This window comes from Microcebus murinus, chromosome 32, assembly GCF_040939455.1.
Source record: "Microcebus murinus isolate Inina chromosome 32, M.murinus_Inina_mat1.0, whole genome shotgun sequence".
In the NCBI taxonomy this organism is placed as follows: domain Eukaryota; kingdom Metazoa; phylum Chordata; class Mammalia; order Primates; family Cheirogaleidae; genus Microcebus; species Microcebus murinus.
In genome coordinates, this window is record NC_134135.1 from 4422867 (window position 1) to 4441165 (window position 18299).

Here is an 18299-nt window from a genome sequence, read left to right on the forward strand (position 1 = left end):
TTCTGTTTCAATCTTCTGCATGTAGCTAACCAGTTTTCTAAGCACCATTTACTGAAGAGGGATTCTTTTCCCCATTGTATATTTTTGTCTGCTTTATCAAATATTAGGTTGCTGTATACTGATGGTTTCATCTCTGGTATTCCAGATCTATTCCAGATATTGATGCTTCTGTTCTTGTGACAGTACAAGGCTGATTTAACTATTATTGCTTTATAGTAAAGCTGGAAGTCAGGAAGAGTGATGGCTCCCAGTTTGTTCTTCTTACTTAAGATTGCTTTGGCTATACGAGGTTTTATTTCTCGTTCCATGCCAAGTGCAGAATTATTTTTTCTAGATCTGTAAAGAATGCTGGTGATATTTTGATGGGGATTGCATTCATTCTGTAGATAACTTTAGGTATTATTGACATTTTAACGATAATGATTCTACCAATCTATGAACAAGGTAGATTTTTCCATCTGTTCAAATCATCTGCAATTTCTTTTTTTAGTGTTTCATAGTTCTCTTTGTATAAATCTTTCATATCTTTCGTTAAGTGTATTCCTAGATATTTAATATTCCTTGGGGCTATAGTAAAGGGTATTGCATTTTTGATTTGAGTTTCTGCTTGATGGTTCTTGGCATATATGAATGCTTCTGATTTGTGTATATTGATTTTATAGCCTGAAACTTTACCAAATTTATTTATGAAATCTAGGAGTCTCTTGGATGAATCCATGGGGTTTTCTAGGTATAATGTCATATCATCAGTGAAGAGAAATAGTTTGATCTCGTCTGCCCCCACTTGGATGCCCTTAATACCCCTCTCTTGTCTGATTGCTATAGCTAGGACTTCGAGCACTATGTTGAATAGAAGAAGAGACAGTGAGCATCCTTGTCTAGTTCCAGCTTGAAGAGGGAATGATTTCATGATAGCTTCTTTGGTGTGCAGAGCTTTTTAATTTGATCAGGTCCCATTTATTTATTTTTATTGTTTCTGTGATTGTCTTTGGAGTCTTCTTCATAAATTCTTTGCCTAGGCTAATGTCTACAAGAGTTTTACAACATTTTCTTCTGGAATTCTTATAGTTTCACACCTCAGGTTTAAGTCTGTTATCCACCATGAGTTGATTTTTGTGAGAGGTGAAAGGTATGGATCCTGTTTCAGTCTTCTGCATGTGGCTATCTAGTCTTCCCAGCATCATTTATTGAATAAGGATTCTTTTCCCCAGTGTATGTTTTTGTCTGCTTTATAAAAGACTAGATGGCTATGTGAGGATGGTTTTATATCTGGGTTCTCAGTTCTGTTTCATTGGTCTATGTCTCTGTTCCTGTGCCAATACCATGCTGTGTTAGTTACTATGGCCTTATAATGTAGCTCGAAGTCTGGTAAATTGATGCCTCTCAATTTTTTCTTTTTGCTTAAGATTGCTTTTGCTATATGGGATATTCTCTGGTTCCATACCGAGTTTAGAATTTTTTTTTTCTAGATCTGCTAAAAATGATGTTGGTATTTTAATAGGGATTGCCTTGAATCTGTAGATCACTTTGGGTAGTATAGACATTTTAACAGTGTTGATTCTGCCAACCCATGAGCATGGTGTGGCTTTCTAGCTGTTTACATCCTCTGCTAGTTCCTTCCTTGGTGTTTTGTAGTTCTCCGTGTAGAGATCTTTTACCTCTTTAGTTAAATGGATTCATAGGTGTTTCAGTTTCTTTGTTGCTATTGTGAAGGGTATTGAGTCTTTGATTTGGTTCTCAGTTTGTTGTTAGCATATAGGAATGCTATTGATTTCTATACATTGATTTTGTAACGAGATTTTGCTGAATTTGTTTATCAATTCCAGTAGTCTTATAGCAGAATCTCTGGGGTTTTTTAGATATATGATCATATTGTCAGCAAAGAGCAATAATTTGTTCTCTTTTGCCCCCATTCTAATGCCCCAGATTTGCTTCTCTTGTCTGATTGCTGTGGCTAGGACTTCCAGCACTATGTTGAATAGAAGCGGCGATAGAGGGCAACCTTCTCTGTTACCAGTTCTAAGTGAGAATGCTTTGAATGTTTCCCCATTCAATATGATGTTGGTTGTGAGTTTGTCACATTTGTATCATTTTTAGGTAAGTCCCACCTATGCCTATTTTGTTAAGCATTTTTATCTTAAAAGGGTGCTGAATTTTGTTGAATGTGTTTTCTGCGTGTATTGAGAGGATCATATGGTCTTTGTTTTTGCTTCTATTTATGTGGTGAATTACATTTATAGATTTGCATATGTTGAACCATCACTGCATCTCCGGGATGAAGTCCACTTGATCATGATGAATTATTTTTTCTTAAACACCTGAATTCAGTTTGCTAGGATTTTGTTGGCAATTTTTGCATCTATATTCATAAGGGATATTGGTCTGTAGTTTTATTTTTTTGTTGCATCCTTTCCTAGTTTTGGTATCAGGGTTATGTTGGCTTCACAAAATGTGTTGGGAGGATGCCTTCCTTCTCAATGTTGTGAAATAATTTCTGCAGGAAAGGCAGCAATTCTTTGTAGGTCTGGTGAAATCTCCGTGTGAAACCATCTGGCCCAGGACTTTTTAGGAAGGTTTTTATTGGTGCTTCAATTTCAGTACTTGATATTGGTCTGTTCAGGAATTCTATTTCTTCCTGATTAGCCTAGGGAGGTTGTGTGTTTCTAAGAATTTGTCCATTTCCTCCACATTTTCAAGTTTATATGCATAGAGGTTTTTATAGTATTCATAGATGATATTTTGTATTTCTGTGACATCAGTTGTAATTTCTCATTTTTCATTCCTGATGGAGCTTATTAGAGTCCTTTATTTTCTGCTTCTTGTTAATCTAGGAAGAGGAGTGTCAATTTTGTTTATTTTTTCAAAGAAGTAACTTTTGGTTTATTAATGTTATTCATATTTCTTAATTTATTACCAGAGCAATCAGTGCTCCATCCTGAAAATTATTCAAAAAAATAAGTATAAAGGGCTTGAATTCAATAAGTAGCATTTGTTTCTCTGGATGGATAAAAGTATTATCTCTTCATTCCTAATACATCTGATCCATGTAATCTAGACTTCCAAATAAATTGGTATTGAGTGGTTTGCATTGTATTTTCCTTTTACTTGTATCTCTTTGAGAATCCTTCTTAGGTATTTTGTACGTACATAATGTGATGATTTTGTGGCTCTGTGGTACAAAGACAAGAAAAGAATTTGCTTTGTGTTGAACTTCCCAACAAAGGAGAGCATTCAAAGAAACACAGACACCTGACTGCCAGTGCCTCACCTGTAGGACCTCAGCATATTCTGCTCCCTCCCTGCCTGTCTCCAGGGAAATGGGGAAAAAAAGAGCCTCTCCCAAATGCTACAAGTAGTCTCTTAAGGGATACTAGCTAGAAACTTGTAATTGTTTTTAGTAATTAGCAACTGGGAAAAAAGTTTTTCTCCAATGTTCTCAGTTCCCCAAGTCGTCACTGTCATTGCCACCACAGGTGAAAAGATAATTGCAGTTCTGAGGGAGGTGAGGTCACAGACTCACACACCCATATCTCAGGTCTGGCTGCCTTAATCTTCCCACTAGCCGACCATACTTGCAGCGGGATGGAGTTGGGGGTATATTTTCTATTTCAGTCTGAGAGGCAGAGTCTGCAGGGGAGGACACCTTTCCAGAGCCTGGGTAAGTGATCATATCACACGAAGGGATTTTTCTGGTATTAAAACTGGTCTAGTGCTAAAACCGCAAAGGTAAGGGGAATAATTCTGAGGCATAAGCTGAGTTAGTAAAGAGAGTTGGGGCCCTAGACCCTACAGCAATCCCTGATTGCTCCTGATGTAATTTAGTATAATCTTCAATAAAATTAGTTGTTGCTGTTTAATCCAATAATAGTGAAATCTGTTTAAGTTCTTAAGGACGATGATTCTTAAATCCATCTGCTGTAATAGTGAAACCTGATTACACTTTAAGGACTGTGGTTCTGAAATCAATCTGTTCACCCTATTTTATAGGAATCCTAGACTAAATTGTCAGGATCACTAGGGACATGCCACTATGCTTGTGATAAAGACTATGCTAAATCTACAGGAATCAAGTAATCCTTTGCAGAAACAGCATATCTAGATAGCATTTGCTGGACTAGAAATGATTTCTCTTACTCTGAGAGTGTGAAGAACTTAACGAGAGAGTAATTCTTCTCTACTGAAAATGTCATGGTCTGTTGATTATGATAAGACAGTTTTCTCTCTTGAAGTTAGGGAAGCAGCTCTTAAGAAAAAGGTAACTTTATAATGATAGGTTAAAGATAGCAGGTCTCACCCTCAAATATATCTTGTGATATTTTCTCTGCTTTAAAAAGATTCTATTATCAATCCCCAACTGTATACTTTCAATTAAGAAATTATATAATATGCAAATATTAGTCATTCCAATTTGCAAATTTGATGTATTTTAATTTAGCTAAACACAACTCTTGCCCCATGGATAATAAATTATTTAACTCACATATTAATAGATATGAGTATATGATCTATGTGTATAATAGTTTAGCTTTTACCTTATACTGTTTTTATATTAGTCTTTCATGTCCTATCATTTAGGGCAAGACATGAGAATGTGAAGGGTGTTTTTATACCTTTGTTTCTCATTCAAAAGCAAATGCTCACAATGTTGTTTTTTTCTGTTCCATCTTAATATTGAGTCATTCTTGCATTCATTAAGTCCAACTTATCATAAGACATATTTATGTAGTATTAAACTGCAATAAGTGCATCTATATTTTATTGAGATCTCTAAAGCTTTATTTATATGGAAATTAGCATATAGTATAGATCTTTACACAATGTGAAATTATTATAACAAAAATCGTGCAATAACATAATACCAAACTAAAATAAAATGGCAAGGAAAAATGGGGGGGCAATGTTATTCTAAGAACACAGCTATCTTTCTTTTTTTTTTTTTTTTGTAATGGTCTTTAACTTTTTTTTTTTTTTTTACATTTTTTTTTTATTTCGGCATATTGTGGGGATACAGATTTTAAGGTTTCAATAAATGCCCATTTCCCCCCCTCCCCCCAAAAGTCTGGGTCTCCATCATGACCATCCCCAGATGGGGCACATCTCACTCATTATGTATGTATATACCCGCCCGCTCCCCCCTCCCACCTGCCGAATACCCTATTACTGTAGTATATCTTTCTTCATTAGTATAGCATAGTGGTTAAATGCACTGTCTTTGTAAATCCCTCAGACAGGTTCAAGACTCCACTTTACCCCTAATTAGGGTATGAATTTAGGCAAATAACTTCAAGACCTCTCTGTGCCTATGTCCTCCTCTTCTTTACAATGCCTGCCTCACAGATTTGTGAAAAAAGAAATTACCACACATATGACCATCACAGCAGCAATTCCCCTGTTGTAAATGGTCATGAAAGGTTATGCGTACAACTCTTGAAAGCCCCTTAATTAAAGAACAACTTTAAGTATTTCCTAGAGAAAACCAGTGGTACATGGAGAATACTGGATTTCATTTGACACTATAAATGCAGCTCATGACTCATTTTTCCATGCAGGATTTTCTGGCTCTGAAGACAAATATCAGTGACTGGGAACTGGCAGAATGGCCTCCGGGGATTTGGCTGTAGGAGTGGTGTGCTTATCACAGACTGTGGTTGGGCTCATGGGGAACGTCTCTCTTCTTTACCATTACCTCTTTCTTTACTTCACTGGGTGTAGGCCGAGGTCCACAGACTTGATTGTTGTGCACCTGATTATAGCCAACTTCTTATCCCTCCTCTCTAGAGGAGTCCCCCAGACCATGGCAGCTTTTGGGTCGACACTTTTCCTCAATGATATTGGATGCAAACTTGTCTTCTATGTCCACAGAGTGGGCAGGGGTGTGTCCATCAGCACCACGTGCCTGCTGAGTGTCTTCCAGGTGATCACGATCAGCCCCAGGAACTCCAGGTGGGGAGAGCTTAAAGAGAAGGCTCCCAGGTACACAGGCTTTGCTATTTTCCTGTGCTGGCTCCCATACATGCTGGTCAATATCATTTGTCTTATGTATATCACTGGCAAATGGGGCAACACCAACAGCACAATAAAAAAGGATTTAGGATATTGTTCTGGGGAAGGTAATAATGAAATCTCAGTGTCACTATGTGTACCAATGTTGTCAATGCCTGACGTGTTCTGTGTGGGGCTCATGCTCTGGGCCAGCAGCTCCATGGTTTTCATCCTGTTCAGGCACCAACAGCGGGTCCAACACATCCATAAGAACGATCTCTCCCCCAGATCCTCCCCTGAGTCCAGAGCTACCCACAGCATCCTCGTCCTGGTGAGCATGTTTGTGTCTTCTTACATCCTCTCCTGCCTTCTTCAAGTTTGTATCGTTTTTATGGATAATCCCAATATTTTAGCAGTAAATGCTTCAGCCTTAATCAGTGTGTGTTTCCCAACCCTGTGTCCCTTCATTCTCATGAGCCGTGTGTCCAGAGAACCCAGGCTTTCCTTTGCCTGGATAAAGATTACAAAATCTCCTAAACCCATCATAAACATGTAATTTGTTGTTTATTTTTAAAATCTCAGAATATTATGGGGTACACACATTTTGTTTATATAATTTGCTTTTGTAGCATTTGAGTCAGAGTTCTAGGTGTGCCCATCACCCAGATAGTGATCATTGTATCCATCAGGTGTGGATTTACCCATCCTCTCCTGCCCATCCCACCTGCTTGATTTCTGTTGAGTTTTACTCCCATATGTGCACATAAGTGTTGATGGATTAGTTCCAATTTAGCATCGAGTACATACAGTGTTTGTTTTTCCATTCTTGCGATACTTCACTTAGAAGATGATTCCATTGTTTCTTCACCCATCCCTGCAGAACTGTAAGTATAAATGTAAAATGATCAGAATTATGAGAGAATGGTGAACAAGACAGAGTGAACTTCCATCCCGATAATAAACACTAAATAGTAAAAACAATTGCAAATGAAATATGAAATTATTATGTAAATACTTATATCATTGAACGTTTCTTAATGCCTGTAGTAGAGTGGTTCAAAGTCCATGCTGTAAAAAAATTAGGTCCTGAAACAATCCGAAGATTATGGGGAAGCCTTTGAGTTTGCAACTTAATCAGACATTAAAAATTGATGCAGATAATAACTAAGCATGAACTCATTGAAAATGTTACATGAGAAAGTAAGAAAATGTAAGAAGACTATTCAAGAAAGTGAAGAAAAAAATCTTCTCATGTAATCATGAGGTAATATGGAGTGAATGTGGCATTCTATACTAAGTTTTTTTTGGAGTCTTTATTGGAAGATATGTTGAATTTTATTGAAGGTTTTTTCAGCATCTATTGAAGTGATTATATATATATTTTTTGTTCTTGACTCTGTTAATGTGATGTATCAAATATATTAAATGCGTTTGTTGAACCATCCTTTAGGTGAATCCCACTTTATCATGGTGAATGATCTTTTCAATGTGTTGTTGAATTCAGTTTGCCAGTATTTTCTCAAGGATTTTTGTCTGTATGTTGATTAGAGATATTGGGGTGCAGTTTTGTTTTGTTGTCGTGTCCTTGTCTGGTTTTGGTATTAGGGTATGTTGGCTTCTTAGAAATAATTTGGAAGTATTTCCTCCTCTTCCATTTTTTTGCAAAGTTTGAGTAGAATTCGTTTTAGTTTTTCTTCAAGTATTTGGTAGAATTCAGCAGTGAAGCTATCAAGTCCTAGGTTTTTGTCTTTTTTTAAAGGGAACTTTCAAAAAAAAAAGGGAGCCTTTTATTAGAGCTTTGGATAATCCCAAATCCCAATTGATCTCTTTACTCATTGTTGGTTTATTGAGGTTTTTATTTCTTAACGGTTCAATATTGGTAGATTGTATGTGTTTAGGAATTTATCTGTTTTTTCAGGTTTTCCAATTTGTTGCTGCATATTTATTAATACATATGAATCACTAAAAATTATTTGTATTCTGCGGTCTCAGGTATTATGTCTCCTTTCTCATTTCTGATTTAATTTATTTGGGTGTTTTCTATTTTAATCTTAGTCTAGCTAATAGTTTGCTGATTTTATTTAACTTTTCATTTTGTTGATCTGCTGTATTTTGTCATCTCAATTTTATTTATTTCTGCTCTGCTCTTTTTTTTTTTTTTTTGAGACAGAGTCTCACTTTGTTGCCCAGGCTGGAGTGAGTGCCATGGGGTCAGCCTAGCTCACAGGAACCTCAAACTCCTGGGCTCAAGCGATCCTCCTGCCTCAGCCTCCCAAGTACCTGGGACTACAGGCATGTGCCACCATGCCTGGCTAGTTTTTTTTCTATATATATTAGTTGGCCAATTAATTTCTTTCTATATAGTAGAGATAGGGTCTCAATCTTGCTCAGGCTGGTCTCGAACTCCTGACCTCAAGCAATCCGCCCACCTCAGCCTCCCAGAGTGGTATGATTACAGGCGTGAGTCACTGTGCCTGGCCTCTGCCCTGCTCTTTATTATTTATTTCCTTCAACTAATTTTGGGTTTGATTTGTTCTTGTTTTTCTGGTTCCTGACGAGCAGTTTTAGTTTGTCTTTCTACATCTTTGATATAGGCATTTATTACTACAAACTTCCTTCTTAGTACTGTTTTTACTGTAGTCTATGAATTTTCGTATGTTGTATTCTCATTTTTATTTATTTCAAGAATTTTAAAAAATTTCTTTAATGTCTTTATTGACCCATTGGTCACTGAGAAACATGTTGTTTAAGTTCCAAATGTTCATGTATTTTCTGAGGTTCTTATTATTGATTTCTAGTTTAATTTCATTGTGGTCAGAAAAGGCATTTGATATGATGTCCACTGTTTTGAAATTTTAGATGCTTTGCGGCCTAAAATATGGTCTTTTCTGGAGATTATTCCATATGCTGATGAATAGAGTGTATTTTGAAGTAGTAGGTAAAAGGTCTGTGGATGTCAGTGATTTCCACATGGTCTTTTGTGTAGTTCAACTCTGTTTCTTTGTTGCATTTGTGTCTAGTTGATCTGTCCATTACTGAGAGTGAAGTGTGAAAGTCCCCTACTATTATTGCAAAGCAGGCTGTCTAACCCTTCAGATCTATTAATTTTTGCTTTATATACTTAGGAGCCCTGGTGTTGGGTGCCTAGATATTTATAATTGTTATACTCACTTGCTGAATTAACCCTTTTATCATTTTTTTTTTTTTTTTTTTTTTTTTTTTTTTTTTTTTTTTTTTTTTTGTGGAGAAATGGCTTCTGGAAACCCTTTTATCATTTTATAGTGGCCTTCTTTGTCTATTTTAACTGTGTTTGCTTTGCATCCATTTGTAAATCATATAACAGAATTCTTATATTTTATTTTATTTTTTTATTTCAGGATATTATGGGGGTGCAAACATTTTGGCTACATGTTATGATTTTTGCCACACCCAAACCGGATTTGAGGCGTGCCTTTTCCCCCTTACAATGCTCATCATGTCCATTAGTTGTGAGTTTACCCACCCCTAAGCCTCCATTCCCTGAAGAATATTACTACTGCATGAGCACCATAGTGTTCATCAGTTAGTGCCAATTTGATGACAAGTACATGTGGAGCCTATTCTTCCATTCTTGTGATACCTCACTTTGGAGGATGGGCTCACGCTCTATCCAGGAAAAGATAACAGGTGCTAGATCACCATCGTTTCTTATAATTAAGTAATATTCCATTGTATACATATACTGAATTTTATTAATCCACTCATGGATCGATGGGCACTTACGTTGTTTCCACAACCTTGCAATAGTGAATTATGCTGCCATAAACATTAGGCTGCAGATGTCTTTACTATAGAATGTCTTTTGTTCTTTTGGGTAGATGCCTAATAGTGCTATTGCTGGATCAAATGGTATTTCTATTTTTAGCTCTTTGCGGTATCTCCAAATTTTTTTCCACAGAGGTTGCACTAGTTCGCAGTCCCACCAGCAGTGTAAGAGTGTTCTTATCTCTCCACATCCTCACCAACATTTGTAGTTTGGGGATTTTTTAATAAAGGCCAGTCTCACTGGAGCTAGGTGATGTCTCGTTGTGGTTTTGATTTGCATTTCTCTCATTATTAGAGATGTTGATCATTTTCTTATATGTTTGCTGGCCATTATTCTGTCTTCTTTTGAAAAGTTTGTGTTCATGTCCTTTGCCTATTTGCTGATAGGGTTGTTTGATTTTTTTTCTTATTGATTTTTTTTGAGTTCTAGGTAGATTCTTGTTATCAGTCCTTTATCGGATGTGTAGAGAGCAAATATTTTCTCCCATTCTGTAGGCTATTTACTCTAATAATAGTTTCATTGGCTGTGCAGAAGCTTTTTAATTTGATCAGTTCCCATTTATTTATTTTTGTAGCTGCTATGATTGCTTTGGGAGTCTTTTTCAAAATTTCTTTGCCTAGGCTCATGTCTGAGAGCGTCTTCTCTACATTTTCTTCAAGGATTCTTAAGGTTTTATGCCTTAGGTTTAAGTCGGTTATCCATCTTGAATTGATTTTTGTGAGAGGTGAGAGGTGGGGATCCAGTTTAATCTTCTGCGTGTAGTTATCCAGTTTTCCCAGCACCATTTATTGAAAAGAGATTGTTTTCCCCAGTGTATATTTTTGTGTGCTTTGCCAAAGATTAGATTGCCATATACGATATTTTCGTCTCTGGAATCTTAGTCTTGTTCCAAAGGTCTCTATCTCTGTTCCTGTGCCAGTCCCATACTGTTTTAGTTACTATAGCTTTGTAGTACAGCTTGAAGTCTGGTAGACTCCCAGTTTGTTCTTTTTGTTTAAGACTGCTTTGGCTATATGCATTCCGGAACTGGGGAGAAAAGAACAATAAAAAAAAAAAAGACTGCTTTGGCTATATGGGGTCTTCTCTGGTTCCATACAAAGCATAGAATTCTTTTTTCTGGATCTGTAAAGAATGTTAAAGGTACTTTGATAAGGATTGCATTAATTCTGTAGATCACTTTAGGTAGTATGAACATTTTAACAATGTTGATTTTGGTAATCCATGAGCAAGGTGGATTTTTCCATCTGTTTCCATCTTCTACGATTTCTTTTTGGCTGGTTAGCTCAACTTGTTGTAGTCCAGTTTTGTAAAGAATGTATTTTTTAAAGTTAAAGCTAAACACATAGTGCAGTTTTTTCCTCTTCATTATTTTGGTTTATTTTCTTTTAAAAAAAATTTCAATAGATTTAGGAGGTACGATGATTTTCATTACATGGAGGAATTGTATTACGCTGAAGGCAGGGCTTTCAGCATACCTGTCACTAGAATAGTGTACATTATACTCCATAGGTTGATTTTTATCCTACACCCCCTTCCCATCCTCCCTCCTTCTTAGTTTTCAATGTCCATTACACAACTTTATGGCCATATATATCCCTTTTTTAGCTCACATTTATAAATGAGACCATGTGGTATTTGTTTTTCTGTTCTTGAGATACTTCACTTAGGATAATGGTCTCCAATTTCATTCAAGATGCTGCAAAAGGCATTATTTCATTCCTTTTTTATAGCTAAGTAGTACTCCATAGCATATATATGCCACATATTGTTTATCCACTCATCAGTTGATGGGCAGTTAGGTTGATTGCTTATCTTTGCAATTGAAAAGCATTCCCTTTTTACCACATCCATGTCAACATCTACCTTTTTTGACTTTTAATAATGAACATTCTCACAGGGGCAAGGTTGTGTCTTATTGTTTTAATTTACATGATCCTAATGATTAGTAATGTTGAGCATTTTTTTTCATGGACATTTTTTTTTTCATGGACATTTTAACAATGTTGATTCTTCTAATCTATAAGGGTGGGATGTTTTTCCTTTCGTTTGTGTCATGTATGATTGATTTCTGCAGTGCTTTGTAGTTATCCTCATAGAGATCTTTTACCTCCTTGGTTAAGTATATTCCTAGGTATTTTATTTACTTTACAGGTATTGTAAATGGTATTGAGTTCTTGGTTTGACTCTCAGCTTGACTGTTATTGGTATATAGAATGCTACTGATGTATGTACATTAATTTTGTAACCTGAGACTTCACTGAGTTTATCAGTTTTAAGAATCTTTTGATAGCGTTATTATGGTTTTCTGAATGCAAGATCATATTGTTAGCACACAGGGACAGTTTGAACTCTCTTTCATGAATTGGGTGCCATTTACTTCTTTCTCTTGCCTCATTGATCTGGCTGGGACTTCTAGTTCTGTGTTGAATAGAAGTTATGACAGTGAGCATTCTTGTCTTGTGCCAGTTCTTAGGGGAAATTCTTTCAACTTTTTCCCATTTCAGTGTGATGTTGGCTGTGAGTTTGTCATATATGAATTTTATTATTTTGAGGTATGTTCCTTCCATGCCTAGTTGTTGAGTTTTTTTTCTTTAGTCGTGAAGGGGTGTGCATCTATTGAGATAATCATGTTGTCTTTATTTTTAATTCTGTTTGTGTGGTAAATCACATTTATTGATCTGTATATGTTGTACCATCTGTGTATCCCTGAGATGAAACCTACTTGATCATGGTGAATTTTCTTTTTGATGTGGTGTTGCATTCAGCTTGCTAGTATTTTGTTGAGAATTTTTGCATCTATGTTCAAGTGGGATATTGGTCTGTACTTTTCTTTTTCTGTTGTGTCCTTTCCTGGCTTTGGTATCAGGGGGATACTGGCTTCATTGAGTGAGTAAGGTAGGATTCCCTCCTTCATGATATTATGGAAATATTTCTGTGGGATAGGCACCAGTTCTTCTTTGTAGTTCTAGTAGAAATTAGCTGTGAATCTGTCTGATCCAGGGCTTTCGTTGTTGTTGTTGTTAGATTTTTCATGACTGCTTCAATCTTGCTGGTCATTATTGGTCTGTTCAGGATTTCTGTTTCTTCCTGAGTCAAGCTTGTGATATTGTGTGTTTCCAAAAATCCATCCATTTCCTCTAAATTTTTCAGTGTGTGTGCACCGAGGTTTTCATAGCAGCCTCAGTTGATATTTTGTATTTGTCTGGCATCAGCTCTAAAGTCACCTTTTTCATTTCTGATTTGAGTTTATTTGAGTTATTTCGAGTTAATCTATTGATTTTGTTTACCTTTTCAAAGAATCAACTTATTGTTTTGTTGATCCTTTGTATTATTTTTTGGCTTTCATTTCATTTAGTTCTGCTGTGATCTCTCTTATTTCTTTTCTTCTATTAGCTGTGGGTAGTATTCTTATTTTTCTAGTTCCTTCAGGTGTGACATTAGGTTGTTAATTTGTGATCTGCTTTTTATTAAACTTTTAATTTAAAAGTTTATTTATTTATATATTTGATCTTTCTGTGTTTTTGATGTAGATATTTAAGGAGCTGACAAAAAGCTGAGGGAGAGAGTTATTCCCCCATCCAGGCAAAAAGATGTACCTTTCCAAAGGGAAAAGGAGGACAAGGTGAAGGCAATGATCCATGAGATATAGAAAAAGTTAAAGTCCTGATATGTCAATCTGAAAAGCTTCAAAAAGGAAAACCTCATTATGAGAAATGAAATTACTATTTTGAATAGAGAAGATAGCACTTTGAACCAAGAATTTAATGGAAACTTTAAAATAGAAAAAATCTTCAGTTCTGAAGATGGTTGAAATTTTATAAAAACAGACTTTAGAATTGAAAACCAGAACGTCTTGGAATTTTTACTAAAAGCAGATAAACATTGGCAGAAAGGCCTGTTGTCCCAAGCATAGAGGAATAGACTGCATCATAGAGGAATAGTCCTTCATCACTGCACCCCTGATACCAATGCTCAATTCTTAGAAAAGACAGGACCTTCCCTTTTGGGACCCTCCAGCTGACTCAGGGGAATTCAGACTGTGAGCTCCCTACCCACCAGCCCTCCCAGGTGCTGCTGGCACGGTGTTCCCAGGAGAACGGTGCCGACTCAGAGGCTGAGAGACAGACCCAGCATGGGCTCCCTTTGGGTGAATTGGGACCGGAACTCTTCTCCCTGGTGGGGATACAGTTTGAACTCTGGGACCCAGAGGTCGGACCTGCAGACCAGATCCCGAGCACCGAGGTCTCACATTGCCCGGGGCACCGAAGAGATATACGTGAACAGCCTACTGAGGTGTGTGTGCCCTCAGGGGCAAATCAGCGTCCTAGAGGGCAAGCCTCCTCCCAAAAGGAGGCCATATGCCCAACCCAGGTGGCGTTCCTGCACAAGGAACCTCCCGGCCAGCATCACAGTCCGGGGAGGCCTGGTGGCGTGTGTTCTGGCCTGCTGGCAGAGGCCCAGGAGTAGCTGCGGAGTTGAGGAGGCTGGAAAGAAGCGGGACCACTCCAGACTGCGGGTCTCAGACAGCCCCACCCCCACACCCAGAATTTCTAGCTGAGCAGGACCATTCCAGCCCCGTCCTGACAGCTTTTCCTGGAAGCAGAGAACAGAACTTAGACCCCTGCTAACGACATTGGTGGTGCCTGAGGGCAGGCTTACCCAACTCAGCTCCGCCCAGAACAAGAGCTGATAACAGGACACAAAATCCACAGCATAGTCTGTTCCTCCAAGCAAGCGCCACCTACTGACAGGGACGGCATCCTGCACAGCCTTTTCAGGGCACTCACTGACTCAATATACAGGGAGTGGTCGAATCTCACCCACAGACACCACCTAACGGCTCAGAAACTAAACAAGGTGTGTGAATACCCAAACAAAAACCTAAAGGAAAGAAACAACAATGGATCGACATGGGAAGAAATCAACGAAAGAACTCAGGAAATATGAAGAACCAAACGGAAAATACATCCCCAAAGAGGAGCACCAGCCCTCTAAAAACGGACACCAACCTAAATCAGGCCACCAATATGACAGAAGAGGAATTTCGTATGTGGATCATAAGAACACTCACCGACCTGCAACAACAACTCAATAACCAACACAAAGAAACCACAAAAAGCCTCCAGGATATGGAACAAAGGTTCACTAAAGAGATCGACACAGTGAAGAAAACTTTAACCGAAGTCCTGGAGATGAAGAATCAACTCAGGGAATTACAAAATACTCTGGAAAGTCTCAAGAACAGTGTAGATCAAACAGAAGAAAGAATCTCAGAGATTGAAGCTAACACCTTCCAATTAAATAAATGAGTCACAGATATAGAGCAGAGAAACAAGAGAAAAGAGCAAAGCCTACAAGAGCTGTGGGATTATATGAAAAAACCTAACGTTAGGGTCATAGGGTTAGCAGAAGGGGAAGAAGACAACACTCAAGGGCTGGACAAGCTTTTTGAAGATATAATAGAGGAAAATTTCCCAGGCCTTGCTCAAAATCTTGATATACAAGTTCAAGAAGCCCAGAGGATCCCTGGGAGATTCAATGCAAACAGGATGACGCCATGACATGCAGTCATCACACTGACCAAAATATCAACTAAAGAGGCCCTTCTAAGAGCTGTAAGAAGAAAGAAGCAAGTAACCTACAAGGGAAAGCCAATACGAATAATACCAGACTTCTCTAATGAGACTTTACTAGCAAGGAGAGACAGGGACCCATTCTCACTCTTCTGAAACAAAACAATGCCCAGCCTGGAATCTTATTCCCTGCAAAACTAAGCTTCATATATGAAGGAGAAATAAAGACATTCTCAGACAAGCAAAGTCCCAGAGAATTCACCAAGACAAGACCAGCCCCACAAGAACTACTGAAAACAGTGTTACACACGGAGCACCATAATAAAAACTCACGGATATAAAAACAACCAAACCCCAAAGATTAAAGGCCAGATATTACAATGGCTCAAGAGAGAAATCAAAGCAACAACATCTAACCCAACAGAATGAACAGTAATCTACCTTACCTATCAGTTCTCTCAATAAATGTGAATGGCTTAAACTCTCCACTCAAGAGACATAGGCTGGCTGAATGGATAAGAAAATACAGGCCAAGTGTATGCTGTCTTCAGGAAACACATCTAACCTGCAAGGATGCATATAGACTAAAAGCAAAAGGGTGGAGATCAGTATTCCAGGCAAGTGGAAGCCAAAAGATTGCTGGCATGGCAGTTTTCATTTCAGACGATTTAGTTTTTAAACCAACAAAAGTAGTGAAAGACAAAGAGGGTCATTATATAATGGTGAAGGGCACAGTGCAACAAGAAGAGATAGCAATTTTAAATATATATGCACCCAACTTAGGTGCACCCAGTTTCATAAAGCAAACCTTACTGGATCTAAGCAAATGGATTAATAGCAACTCCATAATCACCGGAGATTTCAACACCCCACTGACGGCACAAGACAGATCCTCCAAACAGAAAATTAATGAAGAAATAATGAATTTAAACAAAACCCTGGAACAATTGGGTCTGACTGACATCTATAGGACATTCTACCCAAAATCCACTGAATAAACATTCTTCTCATCAGCCTACAGGACATTTTCTAAGATTGACCATATCCTAGGACACAAAGCAAATCTCAAGAAATTTAAAAAAATAGAAACCATACCATGTACCTTCTCAGATCACAGTGGAATAAAAGCAGAAATCAACCGTAACAGAAACTCACATTTCTACACAAAAATGTGGAAATTAAACAACCTCCTACTAAATGATCACTTCATAAATGAAGAAATCAAGATGGAAATAAAAAAATTCTATGAAGAAAATGACAATGGAGAGACAAGTTATCAACTCCTCTGGGACACAGCTAAAGCAGTTCTGAGAGGAAAGTTTATCTCCATAAATGCCTATCACCAAAGGACAAAAAGATCACAAATAGACAATCTAACGAAACGACTCAAAGAGCTGGAAAAAGAAGAACAGACCAACACCAAACCCAGCAGAAGAAGTGAAATCAACAAGATCAAATCAGAACTAAATGAAATTGAAAACAGGGAAGCTATTCAGGAGATTAATAAAACAAAAAGTTGGTTCTTTGCAAAAATAAACGAAATTTTCACGCCATTGGCTAAGCTAATGAAAAGCAGAAAAGAGAAATCTCTAATAAGCTCCATCAGGAACAAAAAAGGAGATATCACAACTGATCCCAAAGAGATACAAGATATAATTTATGAAGACTACAAAAATCTTTATGCACACAAACTGGAAAATGTGGAGGAAATGGACAAATTTCTAGAAACACACAGCCTCCCTAGGCTCAGCCAGGAAGAAATAGATTCCCTGAACAGACCAATCTCAACAGCTGAAATAGAAACAGCAATGAAAAATCTCCCTAAAAAGAAAAGTCCTGGTCCAGATGGTTTCACACCCGAATTTTACCACACTTACAAAGAAGAACTAGTACCTATCTTGCAGAAACTATTCCACAACATCGAGAAGAACGGAAACCTCCCCGACACCTTTTATGAAGTGAATATTACTCTGATACCAAAACCAGGAAAGGATGCAACAAAAAAAGAAAACTACAGACCAATATCCCTAATGAATATAGATGCAAAAATTTTCAACAAAATCTTAGCTAACTGAATCCTATGCTTATCAAAAACATAATCCATCACGACCAAGTGGGCTTCATCCCAGGGATGCAGGGATGGTTCAACATACGTAAATCTATAAATGCAATTCACCACATAAACAGAAGCAAAAACAAAGACCACATGATGCTTTCAATAGATGCAGAAAAAGCTTTTGACGAAATTCAACACCCTTTCATGATGCGAACACTTAAGAAAATAGACATAGAAGGGACATACCTAAAAATGATACAAGTCATATATGACAGACCCATAGCCAACATCATACTGAATGGGGAAAAATTGAAATGATTCCCACTTAGAACTGGAACCAGACAAGGCTGCCCACTATCTCCACTTCTATTCAACATAGTGCTGGAAGTCTTGGCTACAGCAATCAGACAGGAAAATGGAATTGAAAGTATCCAAATAGGGGCCGAAGAGATGAAACTTTCACTGTTTGCTGATGACATGATATTATATCTAGAAAACCCCAAAGATTCAACCAAGAAACTCCTGCAACTGATCAATGAATTTAGCAAAGTCTCAGGATACAAAATCAATACACAGAAATCAGAGGCATTCATATATGCTAACAACAATCAAATTGAGAACCAAATCAAAGACTCAACTCCCTTCACAATAGCAACAAAGAAATTAAAGTACCTAGAAATATACTTAACCAAGGACGTAAAAGACCTCTACAGGGAGAACTATGAAACACTGAGGAAGTAAATAGCAGAGGATGTAAACAGATGGAAATCCATTCCATGCTCGTGGATCGGCAGACTCAACATCATCTAACCTAAAACAGGACCCACACCTTTCACCTCTCACAAAAATCAACTCACGCTGGGTAACAGACTTAAACCTCAGG

The 18299-nt window shown here is 37.5% G+C and overlaps 1 protein-coding gene across 1 annotated transcript; it reads left to right on the forward strand.

Annotated features, from left to right (window-relative positions):
• Positions 1-5596: 5596 nt before the first annotated feature.
• On the forward strand, positions 5597-6538 carry LOC105866354 (vomeronasal type-1 receptor 4-like). Its single transcript, XM_012755587.2, has one exon. It carries the CDS (start codon positions 5597-5599, stop codon positions 6536-6538), a length of 942 nt encoding a protein of 313 aa, XP_012611041.2.
• The last annotated feature ends 11761 nt before the right edge of the window (positions 6539-18299 follow it).